The sequence below is a fragment of the Sus scrofa genome, chromosome 12, assembly GCF_054392235.1.
Source record: "Sus scrofa isolate SSC_HxYL_T2T_F1_AM1 chromosome 12, Sscrofa_HxYL_maternal_Yorkshire_Landrace_v2.0, whole genome shotgun sequence".
NCBI lineage: Eukaryota > Metazoa > Chordata > Mammalia > Artiodactyla > Suidae > Sus > Sus scrofa.
This window is the reverse complement of record NC_139394.1, coordinates 25972666-25996490: the sequence shown is the minus strand read 5'-3', so window position 1 is coordinate 25996490 and position 23825 is coordinate 25972666. Positions and strand designations below refer to the sequence as shown.

Sequence of the window (23825 nt, the reverse complement as noted above, 5' to 3'; positions counted from 1 at the left end):
CCGGTCTACACCACAGCCACAGCAAAATGCGGGATCTGAGCCACGTCTGCAACCTATACCACAGCTCATGGCAACACTGGATCCTTAACCCAAGCGAGGCCAGGGATGGAACCCGCAATCTCATGGTTCCTCGTCGGATTCATTAACCACTGAGCCACAACGGGAACTCTGGAAAACCACCTCCTTCCACCTCATGCCTGACTCTTATCTGGGGCCCGACTGGGCCCTCCCAGGCTCCCAAGATCAGGAAGGCTTGTTTGCTCTTCTTTCTGGGCAACCACAAGCCAGCCCCCTCAGAAGACACAGCCAAGTGACCAGCGGTGGCCCAGTGGCTCGGACCAGCTGCCCGGCCAGCCTGGAAGAGGGGCAGAGGCCCAGGGCCTGGAACCCTGCAGCTCCCAGACCAGGCAAGGCTGAAAGCCAGGCTGGCAGGAGCTGGGCTTGGGACCTGCCTGGGAGAGCCACAAGGGAGGGGGCCTGCCCAACTCCAGGCCGGGCCAGCCAGGCTCCTGCCAGGCCATCTGGAGCCAGGCCTTGTGTGTGTCCATGTGCCTGGTGGGGGGTGGGGTGCCTCCCAGGCCATGTGGGTGGCTGGGAGCCGTGGGGTTGTGACCTGGCGCTGCTAGCAAGCCTCTGGTTCCCCTGTGGTCAGTTTCATTTCTGACATCTGGTCAGGTTCACAGCTGGCCAGCTTCCTGCATGGCCTTTTTGCACTTTCCCTCTCCAAAATCTGGGGGCGAGGGCCCCCACTCCTTCCTTATCCCACTTAAAGTAACTCCACGGTGACATGTGTGAATTTGCTGGATTTGGGTTAACACGTCCCCATTACCTGGGGGGAAAAATAGGACAGGAACTCACCAAGTTGGAAATTATACCCAGGTCCCGGCCATACCCACAAACAACGCCGGCCCCCCCAACCCCCGCCAGCTCAAACAGCATGCATTTCCAGAAAACCTCTGCATGATTTTTCTTTCTTTGCTATTTAATGGTCATCATTTACGTTTTATGTGTAGGTTTCAGGAGGGCCAAAGAAATGATTACACAGGATGCAAAGGGCAGGGGACAGGGCAGGGGACAGGGAGTCTGGAGCTCACATGGCCTCCAGCTGGGGGGAGGGGCGGGTGCAAAAGGGTTCCACCTCGGCCCAAAGGGAGGCAGGGGGGGCCCCAGAACCAAACACATGCTGAGACACATTTGCAACCTCCCGCCCCCTCCCCTGCTGCTGGGGAGGAAAATAAATACCTGGGACTTGGCCTCACTCCCCAGGGTCACAGGTGAGGGGCCAGCAGGTGAATTTCCTCCTCCTGTCACAGAATCAGGTGGAAGAAATACCATCCAGGTACGATGTTTCCAGTCCCTTATATAGGGATGGGAGAACCTTGGGCTGGGGACGGGGGGGCGGGGGGGGGGGGGGCTGTCCCTGTACACTCTGCTCGGGGCTCGTTCATGCTAAATAGAGGGGGTCCACACTCATTCCAACATCAAGCAAAACAGAACAGGCCGGGGAGGGACCGCCCGGCCCCTTTCTGGTACCAAGCTAGGGGGAAAACGTCCTTCACGGGGTCCTTTAAACTCGCGAGAGACACGCTCTGGGCCACCGTGTAACTCAGTTCCTTCCTGCTGCGTTCCCACGCTGGTCCGCTTTGCGTCCATGCTGCCTCCGGGGTGCAGCCAAACCCGGGCTTGCGGGGAAGGGGGGGGAGCGGGGAGCATTCCTCCGCGTGCAGGCTCTCGGAAGGCAGGCGCCAGCTCCAGCCTCAGCCGTCCTTGGCCCGCCAAACCCGGGGGCGAGGGGAGACAGCGAGCAGAGTTCAAATCCCTTCGACGCTTCTCTGGCAGCTGCCCCAGCAAGATCCGGTCGCAGTCCAAGAGAAAGAACTCCTGGAGAGAAGCAAGATTTCTCCTCCCCTGTGTGTGTGTGCCTGTGAATCTGTGTGTTGTGGGTTGGGGTGGGAGGGGTCCTTAGTCCCCAGACCTCCAGGGCTGGCTCTGGGGGTGGGGGAGGGAGAAGATGCTGCCTACGCTGGCTTGGGGTCTGTGCTGGAATGGTGGGTACCTGCAGACTGGGCCACACCAGGGATGCCACGGTGACATGCCTGTGGGGACAGGCAGGGGGAAGCAGCACCCTAGGCCACAAACCCCAAACCTGATCGTGATCATGACGCCTCAGGGGACCAGGCCTTCGGTGAAGCAACCCCTGTCCACAGGGACTAGACAGGCCTGGAGATGGTGAAGGGCAGACTGGGTTTGGCTTCGAGACCTTTCCCAGAGGGTCGCCTGGCCCCTGACTCCCAGCAAACCGAGGCCTGCGCCCCTCATTTGGCGGGGGTGGGGAGGGCAGCCCATCTTTGGCCTCCCCATTGCTGTGTGGCTTTGGGCAAGTCCTTGCCTCTCTCTGGGCCTCACTGTCCTGTAGATAAAAGGAGGGGGGTGAGCTAGATTCCAACCCCCCCCTTCCAGCTCTGACAAACCTCTGATCCTTTTCACTTTAGGCCAGAGGGGAGGAGGAAGGGGCGCAGAGGGAGGTCTAGGCCATGATGATGCTCCTTGTCCCCCAAGTTCACAGTGTGAGTCCATGGCTCTGGTACCGCAGTCTCTCCCTCTGCGTCTCTAGGGCCTTGTCATGCCCCCAACACCATCCCTGGTGTCAGCCCCCCTGCAATGACTACCTGTTAAGGGGGGAGGGGCTGTCCCCCCCGCCCCCAGAGGTGGGGGGAGATGGGAGCCAAGGCCTGAGATGGTGATGGGGCCGGGAGGGGTGGGAGAGGCAGCAGGGGTGCTTCTGGCACTGGAGGGGGCGTGTGATCAGAGCGATGGGGCCACACAGGAGCAGTGACAGGGCTGTGGTTTGGGGGGGGGAGCGGGCCGAGGCTCCAAGGCCCTGCCCAGAGGTGCACAGCTCTGACGCTGGCCCGTGGGGGTTGGCTGGAGCATCAGTCGTCGGAATGCGGGGGCAGGGCGGGGGCTCCCCGGCTGGCTGGCTCACACTGGGGACGTGGCCGTGGACTCGCTGCACAGGCTCTCCACGATGTCGGCTCGCTGGATACGGCGCAGGGCGGCCAGGAGGGTGTCGAGCGTGGCGCTGTCCTGGGCGGCCCAGCTGGCCAGCAGGGCGCGGACTGGGCAGGCCTCGTGGGTGAAGGAGTCTATGTGCTCGGGCTGGTAGCCCAGCTCGCCCGCCAGGTGCCGCCAGGTGTCTCCTGCGGAGCCATTCAGCAGCTTCTCCACCTCCTCCCGCTTGGCCAGCGGCAGGCTGCTGTAGAGGCCTCCGTCACCCTTGAGGCCTGCCGAGAACCCAGGCGGAGTCAGGTGTGACCCACGGGACCCCCCCTTCCCCCCCACAGTCGGCCCGGGAGGCCTAAAGCCAGACTCAGGAAGGGCTTAGGCATCTCTCCTCCCAATCTGGGGAACACCCAAGGGTCCAGAGACAGAGGGATGCCCGAGAGGAGGTCCTGGATAGGGGGAAGGGTGGTGGGGGGATGTGGAGGATGCTGACTCACCTGCCTTCCTCACCCACAGCTCCAGAACCATCCCCACCACCTAACGTCCCTGCCCTCCCCTCCCTGCAACCCCAGCAATTAATCAAGGAGGAGACAGGACTTCTGGTCCCAGACTCAAGAGCAGCAAGGGTCCTGGAGCTGGGCTATGGGCCACTAATTAGGGGACCTAATTAACTACTTGTTCCCCAGAAGTCCTGGGTAGGAGGCTAATTGCAGCCACTTTGGGGAGTAATTAGCCCTGGAGGACAATTAGCTTGATGAGTCTAGATGCTCCAATTTGGCGAAGCTTCCATTTCCCAAGTCGTTCCCCTGGAAAGGAGCGCTCCCACGCATTCCCTCCTCCCACCACTCCCATCCTTCCACACAGAGGGGCCCCCCAAACCGCGCCCCCCACAGCCCTCCTACAGCGAATCCTAATCGCAGCCCCCCCTCCGCCCCCGCCTGGCCTCGCTGCTTACCCTGGCTTGCGGCCGTCTGCGTGTGGGGCTGCTGGTCATGCAGGCTCTGGCTGTCCACAGAGATGCCACTGTCACTGTGGAGTTTCTCTCCCTCGGGTGGCGGCGTCTGGTTCACGGGCCGGCTGTTGGCTCCTTGCTTGTTCTGCTTGCAGCTGTTCCACCTGGAGCCGGAGGACAGACCCAGTCTCAGGGCTAAGGGGCCACATGGGCTGTGCGGCTAAGGTATCTGTGTTCTGGGGTTGGGGGGAGGCTAGGGGCCTGGGGGAGGCAGCTGTAACCGCCCCCCCACAGTCCCCGAGGCGTTCCTTTCTCCCCACACCTGCCCCCAGCCCACGCCAGAGGGCTGAGTAGCACCCAGCGCTTGGTATACCTGGCAAGCGATCCCTGTGCACAGGACAAGCAGTGTACAAATAAATGACTTCCCAGGAATTCCGCTTTTCCCCATCTACCCTTCTAAAGCACTCCCACATGTGCGCAGGGATATGTGCAAGGATTTCCTCTGCTATTATAAAGCAATAAGACAAAAACTGAAAACAAACCAAACATCCATCAACAGGAGACCGGCTACCTCAACGCTGATCCACCCATACGATTGAGGGAGCCCTTAGAAATGATCAGATAATCTACACGTTCAGAGGAAAGCTCCCCCAAGGGAGATTAAGAGAAAAAAATAAGCCGTGGAATATGTATAGTGTGATCCCACTGCAGCTTTAAAAAAATCAAAAGAAAAAAAAAAAAAAAACCCTGCGTGTGTACATATACCTATAAAAGGTTTTACACACGTTTTTTTAGAAACGCACAGAAAATGGCTGGAAGGGATCCATTCCCAACAGATTGCAGTGAGGAGAGGGGTAGGATTTGGGGAGGTAAAAGGGGGCTTTATACTTTTTGCTTTACAAGCCGTTGGTCCTGTTTGCGTTTTCCCAAACAAGCATACCGTTACTTTGGTGACTTTTTTTTTTTTTTTTTAAGAATGGAAAATGCACTTAAATGTTTTCCACGGAGTTCTTGTCGTGGCTCAGTGGTTAATGAATCTGACTAGGAACCATGAGGTTGCGGGTTCGATCCCTGGCCTTGCTCAGTGGGTTAAGGATCCAGCGTTGCCGTGAGCTGTGGTGTAAGCTGCAGACGAGGCTTGGATCCCGCGCTGCTGTGGCTCTGGTGTAGGCCGGTGGCTACAGCTCCGATTAGACCCCCTAGCCTGGGAACCTCCACATGCCGAGGGAGCAGCCCAAGAAATGGCAAAAAGACAAAAAAAAAAAAAAAAAAACTTTCCAGGACCGTGGGAATACATGGGGTGCAGGGGGTAAGGACACAAGCAGTTGGTGAAGAAAGCTCTGTGGGGAGTTGGGGGCTGGGGTGTCAGGTAGGGGAGCAGAATGGGAGAGAGGAGGTGCTGGTGCCAGGACAGGGACGGTCCCCCCTTCCCTACCTCCAGCTGACCTGCCGCACTCAGAAGTGGGGAAGCTGGTGGTGAGTGAGGTTGACCTCAGTTTGGGGTTGACTTAAACGAGTGTGCGTAGGAGTTCCCGCTCTGGCGCAAACGGATCATTGGCATCTCTGCAACGCCAGGACACTGGTTCGATCCCTGGTGGGGCACAGTTCGTTCAAGGATCCAGCGTTGCTGTAGCTGGGATCTGATCCCTGGCCTGGGGACACCATGTGCCGCCAGGTAGCCAAAAAATAAAAATAAAAATAAAAAATTTTTTAAAAATCAAAGAGGGCATTCCTGTTGTAGCACAGCGGAATCGAATCTGACTGGTATCCACGAGGTTGTGGGTTCGATCCGTGGCCTTGCTCAGTGGGTTCAGGATCCGGCATTGCCCTGAGCTGTGATGTAGGTTGCAGATGAGGCTTGGATCTGGCATTGCTGTGGCTGTGGCATAGGCTGGCAGCTGTAGCTCCGATTAGACCCCTAGCCTGGGAACTTCCGTATGCCGTGGGTGTGGCCCTAAAAAGCAAAAAAAGAGAAAAAAAAAAAATGAAAGAGTGTGTGTATTTTCAGGTCATGGTCACAGCAAAGCCCTCCTTGAGGGCAAAGATCTGGTTCCCTGGCCCCTGTTTCCCGTCTCACCTCTTGAAGGCGATGTAGGCCACCAGGCCCACGACCACGGCAGCCAGGATGGAGCAATAGACAGGGATGAGGTTGTCGGTGGTGCCTCGGGTCACCACGGGCTGGGAGCTCCCCATCACTGTGGTCACCACATCGGACACCGTGCTGGTTACAAAGTCTTGCTCTGGAGGTACCTCAGGCTCCTGGGTGCTGGGCTCTGTGCTGTCGGAGCCCTCGGCGGGTGTAGCCCGTGTCATCCAGCGGCCAGGGATCTCTGGGAGAAAAGGGCTACAGGAGTGAGGACCCGTCCCCTCAAGCCCCTCCCCTATGTTCTCACCCCTTTAGCTTCTTCCCCAGACCCTGTCTCGCCCCCAGGTATGTGCAGATCCAGCTGCTGCACACGGGGTTGAGGGCTGGGAGTGGGGGTGTGATGTCTTGATGGCAGAGAAGAGCAAAGGCCCTGAGAATCGGGAGACCCGGGTCCCCTTCAGCTCTGTCGCTGACGTGCTGTGTGACTCTGGACCAGGTCCTTCACTTCTCAGGACCTCAATTTCCCCATCTCTAGAATAGAGCTATTTTTTTTTAGGGCCACACCCATGGAATATGGAGGTTCCCAGGCTAGGGGTTGATTCGGAGGTGTAGCTGCCGGCCTACACCACAGCCACAGCAACACAGGATCCAAGCCACATCTATGACCCACACCACAGCTCAAGGCAACACCAGATTCTTAACCCACTGAGCAAGGCCAGGGGTCGAACCCTCAACCTCATAGATACTAATCAGACTCATTACCACTGAGCCACACGGGAACTTCCTCTAGGGTGGGGCTATTAAAAGAGATGGTTTTTAATCTCCCTTCCATCTCGAGTATAGCTGTGGTCCTAGAATTCTACTCTGCCTGGGTACCCAGAAGCCTGGCATGGAGGTAAACCCACAAAGAGAGTGGACCCCAGGAAGCCTCCAGGGGAATCAGGGAATCAGGCTGGGGAACGTTGTAATCTCTCTGGCCTCAGGTTGCCCCAGCAGCCCCAGTCATCCTTGTCCTAAAGGGGGGTGAAGGTGGGAATTCCCATTGTGGTTTAGCAGTCACAAACCCAGCTAGCATCCATGAGGACTCGGGTTCAATCCCTTGCCTCGCTCAGTGGGTTAAGAATCCGGCATTACCATGAGCTGTGGTGCAGATTGCAGGCATGGCTCAGATCCCATGTTGCTGTGGCTGTGGGGTAGGCTGGCAGCTGTGGCTCTGATTTGACCCTTAGGCTGGGAACCTCCATATGTCTTGGGCACAGCCCTAAAATGCAAAAAAAAAAAAAAAAAAAAAAGAAGGAGAAGGTAATTGGGTCTGGCAGAGAGGTACCTTCCCCCTGTACCCACCCCCAAGAGCTGGCATGCTGCCTCCCTTCCGGTCTCTGGTGTCCTAGCTCTAGGCTCAGGCAGGGTGGGGAGGTGTCCAGTTGGCTGGCTTCCTTCTGGCCAGTCCGTGGATAGTGGCTACCCTCAATTTCCTGCCCCATGTGGCCCCCGAACCATCTGATCTTGCCACCGGAAGAAGACAGTGCCAGGTAGCCCAAACCCAACTTGAGAAGGACAAGAACTGTGGGAGAGAGAACCTACAGAGCCGCACTGCCTCAGGGGATGGAGACTGCCCTGTCACCCACCTAGGTTCTTTCATGCCAGCTGGGCACTGCCAGCCACCCTGGCAGGAGACCCAGCACCCCCCTGGCACAGGCGAGTGGGATTTTCCACTCTGCAACCCAGCCGGGGGCAGCACCCGGGGATGTGGGCTCTGAACGACCTGGGGGGACCTGTCTGGGCAAAGCCGCCTGCCCCATCTGTCTTCACATCCCACGCCTGGGGCAGGGAGGGTGAGCAGACAGGACATGCCAGTGGGGTGAAGGGCGGGCACTTTGCTACCAAGCGCTGCCTCATCCAGTCCCCAATTTGCCCACCCAGGTTGGAGTCCAAGCTGCCCACCGGTTTCCCTGGCCTCCTTGGCTGAAGACAAAGATGCTTCAAAGGCCCTCATTTTCAGCACCTTCTGAGAAGTAAGGTCTCCAGATGTGAATCTGGCATCCATCTGGCTGGCGTTGGGGAGGGAGCTGCCATCTCTACCACCCTACCCCACCCCTCCGCCATCTCAGTCTGGGGAGGGAGGGCGTGGAAGAGGTGGGGCGGGGAGTGGAGGAGACTCAGCCCTCCTTTGGGGCAGCCCCAGACCAGGCGCTGGCCCGCCGAGGGTCTTCTCTGGCCCAGCTGGGGGACTGCGCCAGCTCCGGAGCCAGAGCCTCCCCAGGCTGAGGGTACAGTTCTGCTCAACCCGCCAGAACCCAGAGGCTGAAGGTATGGTGGGGGGCGGGGGGGCCGTCAGGGAATCCGGCGTCACAGAGATTGGAGAGAAGTGGGAAAGAGCTGAGAGAGGGCGGAGGATGGACCAGGCTGAAGACAGCGCCTTCCAAGGTGCTTTCCCCACATCTCTCCAATCTATACCCCCCGCCCCCCCTTGGGAGGGAAGCAGGGGATGAGATCCAGATGTGGCCATGTCCACTAGCATTCCAACCCACCAAGCCCTCGGCAGGTCCTGACAGCCATTTCCGGAATGGGAGCTGTCAGGCGTGGGGGTGGAAGGAGGGACCAGGTTACCTTTCCTAAACCCAACTTTCTTTGGTTGGTGGTGGTGGTAGGGGGGTGTGTTTCTGCCCCCAGGGTGGGTGAGTCACCATGTTGACACCTGAAATGAATGCGCAAGGAAGTACCCTGCACTGGGGCAGAGGCGGGGGCAACCAAAGCAGGAATCAAATTCCAGTTCCAGAAACGTTCCCTCTGCCCTAGAGCTGACATTGACCCCTTCAGAGGCTAGAACCGGGGGTGGGGGTGGGGAACAGAGATAAATGCCCCCCTTCAGGGTGGCTGGGAAAGCCCACTCCCCAAAAGCAGAACCCCCCCCCTCCCCCAGCCACCACCTTCCTTTGCTCTAACTGAGCCCCTGCCTGCCCACCTGCCAGCTGGTCAGGACTTGCCCGCAGACCGGTGCTGCCCGCCTGCCCGCCTGCAGGCTGCTGAAACTCCCTCCCTGCTCTGCTCTGTGCCTGATGCTACTTGCCTGTCTCCTGGCCCAGGGCAATTGCCACCGGAACCCCCTTGTTCTCTTCCCCCCCGCCCCTGCTCCTCCACCCTGACCCCACATCTGAATACAGGAAGAAGCTTCTCACACATACCTGGCTTCAGCCCAGCTTAATAGCCTTCTCCACCCTGAGGTCCCTGTGCAAGGGGGGGGATCACAGGATGTGGAAGGAAGGCATGGGTGTGTCAGACTAGAGGCTCCCCGGGCAGGCTTCTATCACTCCCTTGCGACTCGGGGCTGACTGGGGCAGGGGGGCAATGCAGCCTCCGCCAGAATGAAGGATCTCCCAGGAACTAAGTGCTGGGACCGCCTCTCCCTCATCAGACTCGGGCAAAGGCCGTCTGTGTCCTGTCCAACTCAGGGCTCCTTGGTGGAGGCTCGGTGCCGCCTGCTCAGAGTGAGGGCACCACCCTGAGGGTTGGGTCCCCAGGGGAAAGAGCGAAATGTGTGCCCAGCCATGGGGTGATTGACAGAAAGCAAAGGCCCTGTCAGTCTCTCCCCCAAGATGGATGTCCCCAACCAGAGACCAAAACAGTTCTGTCCTGGCTGCCACAGGGTGTCCTCCTCCCACCCCAGGAACTGCCCCCATCTGGCGAAGGTGGGCACCCTCAGCTCCCATCCACCCCGGTGTGGGGGGAGTGGGGGGAGGCAAAGGGCCGTCTGTGTGCACCTGTCTCGTCCTCTGGCTCCCGAGCCCCAGGCCTGCTGCTTCCTTTCTTTCTCTGTCCCCAAGCTCCTATCCCCACAACCACTTAGTGTGTGTTCCCGGGGTCCAACTTCATCCTTGACTCAACTGTACCAGTGACTGCTGACCCCTCTCCCACCAGGGGAAGGGAGCCAGCCCCCTTCCCTAACCCACAGCAACCCTGGAAACCCGATGACCAGTAAGGAGACAGGTCCAGAGGCAGGAGTGACTTCCTTGACTTCAAGCAGATAGTAAGGGACAGGGTGGATTCTATCCCAGGTCCCAGAACCATAAACCACTAAGCGCCCAACCCCCAGGACCCTCGGGCCCCTCCTCCAGTTCAGAGAGTCGGCCTCAAGGATCAAACATGTCCTATCTGTGCCTCTGCACACAGAGGCCACCTCTGGGCTGCTTAACTGTCACCCCTCCAATCCCCAGTCAGTAGCCACAGATTAATAAAGCCTTGGAAAAGGAGTGGGGCCTGGGAGGAGGCGCATGGCTTTCCAACCACTTAGCCCAAAGGCGGAAATAGTGGACGGGGTCCCTTGGTGGGAAGGCTTGGGAGGATGCCCGCTGGCTCGAGGCCACAGGGCTGTCCTGCCGGCCAGGACCCAGCCTGCCTGCCCCAGGTCCGCTCCGCGCACACTCACCCTCGCACTCCGCGTCGGCCCAGCGCGTGCACTCGCGAAGCTGGCGCTCGGTGTCCTCGCACACCGTGCAGGGCAGGCACGGGTCCACGTGGTTGGCCTCGTCGGAGTACGTGCCGTCGGGGCACTCCTCGCACACGGTGTTCTGCTTATCCTGGCACGAGAACACCAGCCCCGAGCCCGCCTCGCACACGCGACACGCCTCGCAGCGGCCGGTCGTCTCGTCCTGGTAGTAGCCGTAGGCGCAGCGGCACACGGCGTCGTCCGCCTCCACGCAGGGCGCTGACATGCTCTGCAGCCCCACGCACTCGGTGCACGGCTTACACGGCTCGGTGGCGCTCACCACGTCCGAGAAGGTCACGCCTGAGGACAGATGGACGCGCGGGGAAGTTGCGCCCCAGTTTAGTTTCCTCTCCTTGGGGGCACGTAGGATGCAGAGGCTGGAAGCCTTCCTGCCCCATCCCCGGCCAGGGCCAGGGCTCTGACCCCCTCGTTTCGCCCCGCTCCCCCCATTTTGACTCCCACCCCCTCCCCTGGGGTCAAAGCTGGTGGCAGGAGCCTGGGAAGGAGGAAGGGAGCCGAGAGCCCCCAGCTCCAGACCCCGGAAGCTCTGGCCCTGGGGTTTCCCAGGGGTAACCCAGCCACTGCTGGTACATTTTTTGGACAAACTCTTTTAAAGAGTTCCCAGCGTGATTAAGGAATAATCTGAGCATGGTTCCCATCCAGCCCTCCCTGCAGGCCAGAGTTGAGCTGTGAACCCAGCCCAGGCACAGCCGGCCTTCCCCAGGGAGCCTCCTTCCATCCCTTTCGGCACAGGTGGGAGCAGGTGTGTCCTGAATGGGAGTGACTAGGGTTAGACAACAGAATTTCCCACCCACGGCGCTGCTACTCCTGGCTGCTAGAAGGGCTTGGCTCTTGAGGGCAGGGATGGACTCCTGGCACGAAAGCTACAGCAGGAGGGATCCGGGCTAGAAAGAAAAAGGACTTGCACATATAGTCCAGCGCCCTTTCAAATGGCACGAGGGAAATATTTTCAAGCTCATGCTTGACTCACGCTCAATTAAGGGGCGGGAGCTCCAGAATCAGGGCATGGATGTGCTGGGGATGCCAGAGTCCTTGCATCCTCGTGCAAAGAGGCAGGAAGGCACAGAGCCAGAACGTCACCCCTTCCAGCCCAAGGTGGAGAAATTGACGCCAGACTGAATCCAAGAGGCTGGAAGAGCACAGGTTTAGAACCTGACAACTGGGGTAGGAGGACTGCCCAGAAGGCGGAAGCAGGGGTAGAGATATTAGGAGCCCACTGGAGGGAAACTGAAGCTTGCTGGGGGCAGGGGGGTCCTAAATCTTAAGCTTCTCTAAAGGCATCAAGAGCCAAGATGGAGCGCAGGGTCATTATTTTGGCGGCTGAGGGTGGGGCTGGAGAAGCAAAGAAGAGAAAAGCATCTCTGCTTTTCACTTCTCTTGAAATGAAAGGGACAGTAGCTTAAGGGGGACGGGGGTGGGGAAGAGATTTGGAAGAAAAGACAGATGGGCCTGGAGGGAGACTTTGGTGTCACATCAGTTCTGGCAGAGGGACCCCTGTGTTTCTCTTCCTAGGCTTCTGGCAGACTTGGATTCAAAACCTGCTTCCATCACTTTATTTAGCTGTGTGACTCTGGGTGTTTTACTTAACCTCTCTGAGCTTTTCTTCTTTCTCTATAAAACGGGGAGTAAAGTCTTCACTCCCTGTTGTGGTGAGGAATAAGTGAAATTCCACTGTAAAGTACTTGACCCCCAGCAGGGGTCCTGTAAAGGTTGGGCTTCCCCAGGGTGGGCAATGAACTTCAGTAGCAGGGCTATTAGTCAGACAGCAGAAAGAACGCCCAAACCTAAATGGCCAAGGCAGGATGTCCAGTTTATACAAGAGGCTCCTATCTGGTTGGCAAGTGGCACGGGGGTGGGTCTAGTCACAGGGGAAGGGAAGGGGAGCTTCCTGGCCATGGGAACATACAGAAAATTAGCAGCCAACTCCTGGGGAGAGAGTTTTAGGAGGTGGGGAAAATGTGGTCTTTTTTGGCAGAGAATGAAGGCAGGAGCTTAATGGGTTTCCTTGTGGAAACGTTTTGAGGATAGAGGGAAAGTCCACTGGGGTCTCGGTCTCATAAAGTGGGCTTGTAAAGGCAGCTCGTTAACACAGCTGGGGCGGGGGATGGGGAAGAAGGGGGGCAGAGGGAGGAAACGGGAGGGAAAATTCCGAGCTGGTCTCTGGTCCTGTCTTCCCTCCCCTTCCCTCTCTCAGCCTCTTCTATCCCACCCCTTACTTCAGACAGAAAGGTTTGCGGTCCCATCCTAGGCGACTTAGGACCCAAGGAGAGGCGGTCCTGGGGTAGGAACTGAGAGAGGCAAATACCAGAGGTCGCAGGGCAGCTGATGGTTGGCCAGCCCTGCACTGGGATGGAAACTCTGCATGGCCAGAGCCAGCAGTGGTGGCCAGAGGGCAAGGTAGCAAAGGCATTGCAGGATGACCAGCCTCCTCACCTGGCCCCAGGCATCCCTCTGCTGGGGGATGAGTTATAGGATCCACAAGCACAGAAATAGGAAAACTGTATGGTCGGGACATCAAGGAGTTGGGGTTGCCTGAAGAAGAGAGAGCGTGTGTGCCTTGCGATGTTGGTGGTGGGCTGGCTCCAAAGGTTAAAGACAGGCTGGTGGGTGTGTTCAGAGTCCCCAGTTCCTGTAACCTTGTTCCCAGCATGATTAAAGAACAGTCTGAGTAGAATTCCCACTGGTCCTGCAGATGGGCATTGAGTAGCCAGTTAGAAGGCAGGATCTGACAATCAACAGTGAGGAGACGTTTCCAGGCAGACCTGCCATCTTTCTGCCTCCCTCATCCAGCAGCGCTGGAAGACTCCTCTTCCCAAGGAAATCCCAGATAGGAATGGCCACAGCGCCCCTCCCCCATCCTGACCTCAACCCCCCTGTAAAGACATCCTTGTAGGGCGCCAGCCTCCATCCCCGCTGATGGGGAAAGCTCTGCTTCCTCGGTCAGGGCTGGAGAACAGTTGGCCTGGGGGGAGGTGTAGCCACACCCTCCCAGGATCCCCCAAGGTCAGTCTCCAGGACAGCCAGGATTTGATCTTCCTCCCCTCCCCACAAACACGCGGAGGGTAAGTGGCAGCCATTGATTTTGCAGTGCAGCGGATATTTTTAGCTGGTCTTAGCATCAGCTACTCCTCCCACCTGGCCAGAACACTCTTCTACAAGGCTTCTCTGCTAGGGGTCTCTGGAAGGGGCGCCCCCCCACCCCAGGGATTCCCCCCTCAGGTCCCCCTCCTCCCTCTGCATGCTTCTTTCATCCATTCGGAGCTTCCCCTCTCTGCCTCCTATCCTGCGGCAGACTCACTCCTGGTGCCCAAGCAGTGATGGGCAGGAGTCCCTGCCAGGACTCGGAGTGTGCCCTCCACCCCCTTCCCCACGCTGGTCATCTATACTCACTGTCCAGGCAGGGCTCACACACGGTCTGGTTGGCTCCGCAAGGCTGGGCCACGCCTTCACCCAGGTTGCAGGCTTTGCAGCACTCGCCGCTGTGAGTGTACATGCCTGTGGGACAGGTCTCCTTGGCACCTCCAAGGGACACCTGAGTGGGGGAAGGTCAGAAGATCAGACTGGCAAGAGATGGAGGAGGGGTGGATTCCGACGGAGCAAACATCCCCTTCTAAAGCCTTCTATTGGAACCACCTGGGCCCGGATGAGCTCACCAGGGAGGCATTTGGCACTTGAAAGCTGGTGGGGAAGAAAGGCCACGGGGGACAGTGCACCCCTGCAGGCTGCTGGGAGTGTGAGGTCAGAGCCTTGGATGCTGACTTTCTGCAAAGTTCATCTTGGGGTTACAGCAGCTCCTAGAATCCCAAGGATACATCATGGGGGGAAGGCAACCTGAGGTCCAGCAGAGAGACTTGGAGCAGCTGAAGCGGCAGGCAGGTTGCAGCTTGCATAGGACTCCCAGCCAAGGAGGTGACTAGAAACTGAAATCTAGCCCAAATGCCACCTGCTAAGCTGCACACCTGCAAGGATGCGTGTACCCAAAGAGGAGTCTTTTTCTAACAAAGGGCAGCCGGGCTCCGGGTCCTTAATTCTACCATTCCACATATTAAGTATGAAATGGGAGGGGTCTGTACCCAAGAACAGAGGTGGGACCTTGGGTTCAAATTTTGGCTCTGCTCTGAGAGTTCTGACCTGCCCTGCTTTCCCTCTCTGATTCTGCATCTCTCTGGACAGAGAGAGAGAGAGAGAGAGAGGGAGTCACCTTAGGGCCAAAGCAAAAGAGCAGCCAATCATCAAGAGTCTGGCGCCAAGACGGGAGAAAAGGCTGCCTGTTATCAATGATGAGAAAGTGGCAGCTCTCACCATCCAGCAGCCCTGCTCCACCAGGGTCTGATTTCCAGCCACCAGCCCGCCCCTCTCCCTGCCCCCCAGGCAGCCAGTGGGACCTGCATTGGAAACAGGGGAGAGGGGAGTCAGATTCCTGCCGCTGAAGCATCTTTGCTCATGGATGGAATGATTTAGCACCAGATTCCCTAGAGGGAGGGGCTGCTGCCAGCTTGCTTTGTATTTCTGTTCCTTTAAAAAAAAAAAAAAAAAAAAAAACTTAATATCTAATAAAATTCCAAAGCCTGTTTCCCTGGCTCCAGACCATGCAGCCCTCATTTGATGCTCAGAGGAAACAGGGGCTTTTGGATCATGGGACTAGAGGGGCGCTGTCCAGGTCATTTGGGACATTCCCCTGCTGCTTCCATGTTGGCCCAAAACATGTCTTTCCCTCCAGTCCTTTCAAATATCCTGAGGTCTCAGCAGGGTTTGATGGAGGTAGGGGGATGGCCAGGTTGGATCAGTTGAGGAGGCAGCCACTAGTTCTCAAGAGCCCAATGGGGAGGGTGCAGGCAGCCTAGGAGGGGAACCGTGGGTGCTGCCACCGTCTTCTCCCAGGTGGCAGGGACGGGGTGCTGGGAACATCTGCAGACCAGAAGCCCGGTGGGGGTGGGGTGGGGGGGTGTAGTCCCCGACACGAGGTTTCCCCCAGGAGGTGAGCAAGACTCCAGATTCCAGAAGGGTCTGTTCAGATTTCTTTTCATCCTTCAGGACTCTGCTTAAATGTCACTTCATCAGGGAAGTGGTCCCGTGGTCCCAAGCCTTCCTGGATCAGGCGGAGCCACCTTGTCCCTTGTCCTCCCTGTTCGGTCTTCCTGTCTGGTCTGAGTCTCTGCAGACACCCCCATGGGACTGTCAGCTCCCTGAGAGCAGGGACTGTGCTGGCCTCAGTGCCTGAGACAGAACCTGGCACATATTAGGGACCCAACGTGTATATTTCTGGAATTTAAGACAGTGAGACAATATGGCCTCGATTAATGAGAACTCCAGGGACCAACTCTCTCCGTAGAGAGCTGAGATTCTGGAAGGTCAAGGATTTGCTGCTCTTCTCATCTAATGGTTTTCACTTTTAACTATGGGCGCTTCCCCTTCCTCTGTCTCTGAAACACACTTTCACCGTTTCCCTATGACTCAGGGGCTCAATAGTTACACGAGCGATTTTTCTGGGCGGCGATGCAGTGATGCCCTATGTTCTTTATCACAAATGACCACACTTTTGTCTCTTGGAGTTCTCCTGTCAGCTTTTCTTACCATTTTTCTGTCTCCTCCTTTCCTGTCAAGGTATCAGTTGTCAACTCTCGCTGCTCCCAGTGTGACCGGAGCAGCCCCTCCCCCATTCTAATGTATTAGGTCTAATTGAATCTTTAGAAAGTACGTAACTAGCCCTGGTGGGAAGATGTATAAAGGGAATGAAAGCAGGATCTGAACCAAAAGGGGGGGCCCTTCTCAGAGTAAAAAGTGTGAGTTCTCCTGCCTTCATCATTGCGCTGAATCCTTGCTCATGGCTTAGAGTGAGGTGACCTGGGACGGGTTTGGAATTTCTCTGCGCCTCAGTTTCTTCCTCATTAGGTAATTATGACAGGACCTGCCTCAGAAGGTGGCTGTAAGCATTATGTAAATGAGTAAGCTGTGTATTTACTTTGAGACCCCTCCTTTCTCTTTTGCAAGGTCTTTCTGGCATTCTTTTGGCTTTGGGCTGAGTTCCCGTTAATTGGGGTCAGTAGAGACCTGGGCCCGGGATAGTGGAAGGGTCTGTCGTGGCAGTGGGCGGAGTGGCAGCCCCGTGCCCCGCCCTCCTGTCAAAGCCCACTGGTGGTCCTCTCTCTTCTCCCAAGTCTTTCATTTGGAGTCAAGGCTACATAATTAGTAACCATGTGTTTCCTGTGCTTGTTTTGTGTTCTAGTTCAAAACATTCCAGATCTGCTACTGAATAAGCATGTTGCTTTGGGTAAATTCTCTATCTCTGTTAAGCCTCAGTTTTCCCAACTAAAACACTGGGTTGGTGATATCTACTGCCCAGGGTGGCTGTGAAAAGTAAATGTAATTTATGCAAATCTGTCTGGTGCACAGTAAGAGTTTAATAAATGTTACATTTATTTATTTATTTGTTTTTTAGAGGGCTGCACCCTCAGCATATGGAGGTTCCCAGACTAGGGGTCCAATCGGAGCTACAGATGCTGGCCTACGCCACAGCCACACCAGATCCGAGCCGCATCTGCGACCTATACCACAGCTCACGGCAATGCCGGATCCTTAACCCACTGAGCGAGGCCAGGGATCAAACCTACAACCTCATGGTTCCTAGTCAGATTCATTTCCTCTGCGCCAGGATGGAAACTTTAAATGTTACTAATTAAAGAAGTGTCTTGTCTTAAGGACAAGCTGAACTGCTAAGCCTGGGCAGGGGATGGGGGTGGGGTGGGGGGAAGAGAGTAGGTAGCAGGAAGGGAGAGGTTTTTATTTTTATTTTTTTATTTTTTGTCTTTTTGCCTTTTCTTGAGCTGCTCCCGCAGCATACGGAAGTTCCCGGGCTAGGGGTCTAATCGGATCCGAGCTGCATCTGCAACTACACCACAGCTCACGGCAACGCCGGATCCTTAATGCCCTGAGCAAGGCCAGGGATCGAACCCACAACCTCATGGTTCCTAGTTGGATTCGTTAACCACTGCGCCACAATGGGAACTCCAGGGAGGGGAGAGTTTAGCCATCCCCAAAGAGGGAAAACCATCTCAGAGCAGGGGGCAAGATAGGAGTGAAGACAGACACCCACCAAGAAGAGTCTGAAGGAGGATGGGGACCAAAGGAGGATGGGGACCTGCTCTGTTCAAAGTTAATTAAGTCAGCAGCTATTTCCTAAGCATTGGACTGAGTTTCCAATGACTGAGTCACTTTGCTGTACAGTAGAAATTGGCAGAACATTGTAAATCAACTATCATTTTAAAATACTTGGAGTTCCCGTCGAGGCGCAGTGCTTAATGAATCCGAATAGGAACCATGAGGTTGCGGGTTCCATCCCTGCCCTTGTTCAGTGGGTTAAGGATCCGGCATTGCCATGAGCTGTGGTGTAGGTTGCAGATGTGGCTCAGATCCTGCGTTGCTGTGGCTCTGGCGTAAGCCAGTGGCTACAGCTCCAATTAGACCCCTAGCCTGGGAACCTCCATGTGCCACGGGAGTGGCCCTGGAAGAGGCAAAAAGACATAAATAAATAAATAAAATACTTTTTTAAAAAAAGGAACTAAGAGTGTCTCTTAAGACATGGTCCCTGACTCCTGGAAGGAGTTATGGTCCCACGATGGAGAGAAAATATCACCCCAAAGAGTTGCTCCAGAAGCTGAGGAGGAAAGACTTGAGGGATTGCCGTCATGGGACAGAGGTGGAAACTGAGGCCCACAGAGGTCATGCTGCTCACCGGCCTGATGCACCACCCGGCCACACTCCCTCTGGGTTCAAGGCCCAGCAATCTTGGGAAGGAGGGAGGGATGGCGAGGATTCAGGCTAATGGCTCCAAACGATGGATTTGCCAAAATGACAGACACATTTGCTTGAAATTTACATTTATTACACTTACTCATTTCCATGTCTGATGGAATGATTTCGTTCCATTTTTGAGAATGTTTGCAAATCTTTTCCTTTTTTTTTTTTTTGTTCTTTTTGCCATTTCCAGGCTTTCAAGAAATTAAGGTGGAAACACCCTTACGTGAATGGACTTTTAAGATTTAATTTTTCAAAACTGGACCCAATAGAGAATACGCCGAAATAGTTGAAAGAATCTGAAACTACAGGCAGGCTTCAGTGTGGTGAGTCCTAAGCATTCACAGCAGCTTCAGCAAAGGGTTCCTTAAGTGAATGGAGCCATTGGCCACTGTCACGGGGTTGGAGAGTTTTCAAACATGGGAAGGGTCTTTGAGACCAATGCAAACCCTGGGGAGGCACATGCCCCCTCAACCCTTTAGACAGGGGTGGAGTTTGGGGTCAAAGACAAGAGCGAATTACTGAGGAGGATGTTGCAGTAATAATTTGAAAGGGGGCGGGCTGGGAGAGAGGGGCTCAGCTATAACTTTGTGGTGCCAAGAGCACCGGACACGATCTAATGTGTAATTCAAGGCCACGTGTCCTTCCGTGATCTGGAAGGTTGGGGGAGGGGCCGGTGCCTGGCATAAGGAGGACAGAGTAAACTCCAAGCCAGGCACCCTAGGTTCCAACAAGGGCGCCACCATCTACTAAACTGGGAGAGCCTGATTTCGCGTCTGAAGGTCCGGGAGGTTCAGCTCTCTCAGCTGTAAATGGGAATAACTAGATTGACTCGGCTGGGACCTTATAAGGATTAAATAACATAAGAGAAATTACTCAGGGCCATGCATGGCACGCAGTAGGCACTCAATCAATTTTATTATTCCCGCCTCCCCGCCCCGCACCCCCAGGGAAGAATCTAGGCGCGTGCACGGGACCTGGCTGGTACAGCGGCGTGGGAACACCTTCCCTTCCGAGGCGCCTCCCCCACCCGGCCCCGCTCGCGTGCTCGCATTTGCTGCCGTCGCTGCATCCCTATTATGCGCATTAGCCAGTCCAGCGGCTCCGGTTACAGACGTCTGAATGACAAAGTGCCTCCATTACCGGCGCGGCTCGCCAGCCGACCCGCCGGGACGCGCTCTGGTTTCAGCACTCTCTCGCCGCGGCCCAGGAAGAAACTCGGACCGCTGCGGTGCACAGAGCCAGCCCCGAGACAGCAGCCCCGCGGCAAGGCGGAGGCGAGAGTCCCAGGGGCTGCAGGCGGCAGATTCCGAGCGGGGTCCACCTTTCCGAGCCCCCAGGCCCTCCACGCGCAGCTCCCCTCCTGTCTCGCCTTTTCCCTCCTCGGCGGACACCCTCCAGCCCAGATCCGGAGCCCACGCCCTCGCCTCTCCGGGATCCGCACTACAGTCCCCCCCACCCCCCTTCCCGCTCCCTTCCTCCCCGGCTGAGAAGCATCTTTAACCCGTGACGTTAGTCAGCAAACGTGCCCGCAGTCACTCCCACATGCCCGGACGAAGCCACAGGTACTAGCATCCCAGAGAACTGGGGCTGAGCTTCGAGGATAGGGCCAGCACCCGGAGAGGCTCTCTGCCCATCCCAGCCCCCAATATTCCGTCGGCCGGACTCTGTCACGCCGACCCGCCGCCGCCGAGCCACGCAGCTCTTAACCCAAGCTGGGACGCCGGGCAGCCCCTTTTAAGAGGTACGGGGAGTACCGGGCTGGGAATCAGGTGAGGGGCAGGCTAGCTAAGAATTCTGGCTCTACTTGCTTGTGGGATCTTGAGCAATTGGCTTCAACTCTCAGAGCCTCTGTCTGTAAAGCTGGGATTTGGAGATGCGAGGCTCCGATGAGAGATGAAGATGGCAGGGAGAGTGAGGACACCTCCTCCATTGCCAAACCTCTCAGGGCACTCGGTTCATGGCCACACACCAGGTCACATCTCCTGAATGTCTCGGCAGAACTTCCGGGCGGACTTTGACGCTCACGAGGACCCACGGTCCTTTTCCGGGACAGAATCCCAGGCGTACAAGCACCCCCGTTTTGTTCCTTGCCCGGTGTCTTTCACCCAAGGCTGGGCGGGGCGCGGAAACAGAGCGAACCACCAGCGCGACGCTCGGGCTGCTTAACTTAACTGGAGGTCGGGGTGGCGGTGCGGCGCTTAGCCACAGTCGCGCGGGTAGCTGCGACGGCTCAGCCCTCGCGCCACAGCGCCCCCTGCGGGCCGCCTTCGCCTGCGCGCTACCCCGACCTTCCCCGCCTTGCGCGTCCCGCCTCTCTGCACCCCAAGAAGTGGCGGCGACCAGAACCCGTCGGACGACGCCTAGCTCTGTCCCATCCTGTCCTCCGCTCTGCTTCAAACTGCGAGAATAAATGCGGAGGAGGAGCCCGCCGGTCGCCGGAGAACCCGGAGAGCGGGTTCGCCCCGGCGAAGTGGGCACTCCCTTCCTAGCTTCGGACCCCAAGCCGCAATTGCCTGACCTCGCGAGGCCGGGAGAAAGAGCGCGCGACAGGCGCGGGAAGTGTCTGTGCCTCTGCCCTCTCTTCTCGTCCCACTGTCCCTCCGCGGGCAGGCGGGGCCCCGACCACCTTAGGGTCCGTTCTCCCTTCTCCGTCCTCTCGTTTTGCTTCCATCTCTCTACCTCCCTCACCGCCATCCCTTTTCTGCCCTCTCTTAACCATTTCTCTTTCTTCAACAGAGCCCCGCTCCACGAACGTCTCCCTCCCACGCCCCTCCCCCCCATTGTCTGGCTGGTCCTCATTGTCCGATGCCCAGTCCCCTTTGCCTCCAGTCCCTGCAACCTCCTCTCCCATTGTTCCATCCCCTTGTCTCCGGTTCCCCGCCCTAACCACGCTCGCCCCTCACTTCTCTAGTTCCCGTCCCATTCCTTCTCCTTCTCTAGCCCAGGTTCCGTCCCATGACCCTCCAGAGATCAAGATGCTCAGGGGGGAAGTCGCCTCGAGATCTTGGCATTCAAGCGCCTTCTTCCAAGGAACCCAGGCATCCGAGAGCCCCACGGTCCCCTTCTGAGAGACCCTTCCCAGCTCCTCCACACATATACCTCCTGGTACCTGAGGACCCGCATCCGTGCGCCCCTCTTATCCGCATCTCTACCCTGGATCTCAGGGTCGCCTCTTCGCTCTGAAATCCTTAGATGCTCCTCTGTGGATACTGGCATCGGAGCTTCTCTCCCGCCATCCGCCCCCAGCATCGAGGACCCCAGCCCTCTTTTCTATTTTCCCTCGAGGAAACCTGAACTCATCAGGGTTCCGGTCCTGGGAAAGGGAGCGGGCTCCTCTCCGGCTAGCACTCACCCCCTGGAGCAGCAGCAGCAGCAGCAGGCGCGGCCAGTCCATGGCGCAGCCGGCGGCACCTGCCCCCATCGCCCGCCTACCGTGGCAGCGCTCGGCTTCCAGTGGAGTCCGCTCCGCGGACCGATGGGGCTGCTCTGCGCTGCGCTCGAGCGCCCGCCCCCCGGAGCTGGCCGAGGCTCGGCTCCCTCTGGCTGAGGGCGGGAGGGGCTGAGGGAAGCCAGTGCGGCGGCCCCGCCTCCTCCGCGCCCCGCCCGCCCGCCCGCCCACCCCCGGAACCGCTCCCGCCCGCCCTGCCGCCTCCGGGAGGGGAGCGAAGGGGAGGGAGGGCTTGCGGGGAGCCGCGCCCGCCCGCCCCGCTGCCGCTTCTCCGCGCCCCGGCCCTCCGAGTCTATCCCCCACCCCGCCCGGGTACCCGGCGCCTGGCCAGCGCTACAGCGCGTCTGTCCCGGATGCTGTGGGCTCGGGGCGTCCCCACTGCGGCTCCCACTCCCTTGGGCTGCGGCCCCCCGCAGGGTTCACTCTCCTACCTGCCTTTCCCTGCCACTGGCTTCAGCTTCTTCCCCGGTGCCCTGCTCCCTACCCAGCCGCATCAGCAATAATACCCACTGGCCTATAGGCCACCCCTCCCTCTGCCCCTGCCCGGTGCTGGGGCGGAGGGGGGGTACGGGTGTTGGGGGGTGGTTGTCTGTGCGGAGGCCTAGGGGAGAGGGAGGGGGGTCAGCAGGTGGCCTGACCATGACCGCAAGCAGCGGGGATGTTCAAGGTGGAGTCCATCCCGCTATCAACTGAATTCTCAAAAGATGGGTTTGAAGGGATCACAGGTGTGTACACGCACAAAAAGGAACACACCCACTCCCAAGCTCCCATATATATGTGCTTGTGCACTCACACGTGCCCACACCATGCTCACGCAGTCCTGTAGACCTGCGCATGCGACACATACGTGTGCACCTCCACACATGCACACTCATCTCCCATGTGCTCATAATATGCAGACACACGTACTCACCTACACACTCACACACACTTGTGTACGGATGCAGTTACGTCACGTGGAACACACGCACGGTCATGAACACACACACTTACACGCAAACAAGAGCATAGATGCATCCTAAACACTTTGCCTTCATTGGATTGTGTTTACATTAGCTGATAAGCACCGTGCAGGTGGGGACTATGGTTTCTTATCTGAATGCCTCGTACACAGTAGGCGTTTGGAAAAGGTCTGGAGAAGGGAATAGAGGTAAAATTGGTTGGATGGACTCACATCCAGGTACCTGTCCATGTACTACGGTCGCCTTCCCCAGGACTGCACTCACCATGCCTTAGAAAGCTTGGCAGTTCCTAATCATAGCACCCCACCCCACCCCAGCACCCCAGGGAGTGTGCTGCCAGTCTTTGGGTGGGAACCACTCCCACGTCTACCTTGATGTCCCCCCCCCCACTACCTGTTCCCACCCTCTCCTAGTTCCCAAACAGGAAGGCCCAGGAGGAGAGCTGGGGAGGGGGGATAAGTCGACAAAGTCCATCCCCTCACCCTGATCTTGGCCAGATGTACATCAGTTTAGACTTGGAAAAAAAAAAAAAATAGGGCTACTATCCCACATTCAGGGAGAAGGGGCAGATTAAGACACTTGTGTCTCAAGAGGGCATGCTCGCTGCTGGTAGGTGATGTCGCAGCTGTAATGATCAGCTGCAGCTATTTCATTCATTCATGGGGGATAAAAATCTTCCTTGCAGATTTCTTTCTTGTATAACCAACAAAGGACATCCCCAGAAAGGACAGGCAGACATCGCTGTGGCCTTGACTGTGAATGTACATGACCCCCTTTGATGGCTGGGCCTGAGAGGCCAGGCGGCTAGCCCCCCTTCAGAAATCCCCAAGGATGCCCTCCTCCCAGACCGGGATCACTTTGTTGTTGTTGTTGTTTTGGCCACACCCAAGACATGCAGAATTTCCCAGCCAGGGATCAGACCTGCACCCCCGCAGTGACAACACCAGGTCCTTAACCTGCTGCGGCACCAGGGAACTCCCAAAGGATCGCTTTTAAGCTTTCTCCTCCTGCTGCTTTTAGAGCCTTGCCTTTCCTCTCAGCTAAATTCATGGAAGGCAGGAAAGGGGCAA

The 23825-nt window shown here is 57.3% G+C and overlaps 1 protein-coding gene and 1 long non-coding RNA gene across 3 annotated transcripts; one reads left to right on the top strand and one right to left on the bottom strand.

Annotated features, from left to right (window-relative positions):
* Positions 1-964: 964 nt before the first annotated feature.
* Positions 965-21885, bottom strand: NGFR (nerve growth factor receptor). 2 transcript variants are annotated; one of them, XM_021067136.2, is made up of 6 exons: positions 21698-21885; positions 13939-14080; positions 10468-10827; positions 6033-6285; positions 3959-4119; positions 965-3284 (listed from the first exon to the last, which is right to left on the bottom strand). In XM_021067136.2, the coding sequence occupies exons 1-6, from the start codon at positions 21764-21766 to the stop codon at positions 2983-2985; spliced, it is 1287 nt and encodes a 428-aa protein (XP_020922795.2). In that variant the 5' UTR covers positions 21767-21885; the 3' UTR covers positions 965-2982. The 2 variants fall into 2 exon arrangements, with proteins under 2 accessions (XP_020922795.2, XP_084840861.1); XM_084984735.1 differs by lacking the exons at positions 10468-10827; positions 13939-14080; positions 21698-21885 and adding an exon at positions 9227-9351.
* LOC146398152 (uncharacterized) lies at positions 3973-20841 on the top strand. Its single transcript, XR_014821194.1, has 4 exons — positions 3973-4180; positions 7965-8056; positions 18536-18668; positions 19293-20841. It is a non-coding gene; the product is annotated as an uncharacterized LOC146398152 (long non-coding RNA).
* Positions 21886-23825: the final 1940 nt, after the last annotated feature.

Bases quoted from the DNA above. Each gene is read 5' to 3' on its own strand.
- NGFR (XM_021067136.2), bottom strand. From the start codon at position 21,766: ATGGGGGCAGGTGCCGCCGGCTGCGCCATGGACTGGCCGCGCCTGCTG. The intron at 10,828-13,938 runs GTGAGTATAGAT...ATCTGTCCTCAG, and splicing joins GTGTGAGCCCTGCCTGGACA to GCGTGACCTTCTCGGACGTG. The intron at 3,285-3,958 runs GTAAGCAGCGAG...GGTTCTCGGCAG, and splicing joins GCAGACGGCCGCAAGCCAGG to GCCTCAAGGGTGACGGAGGC.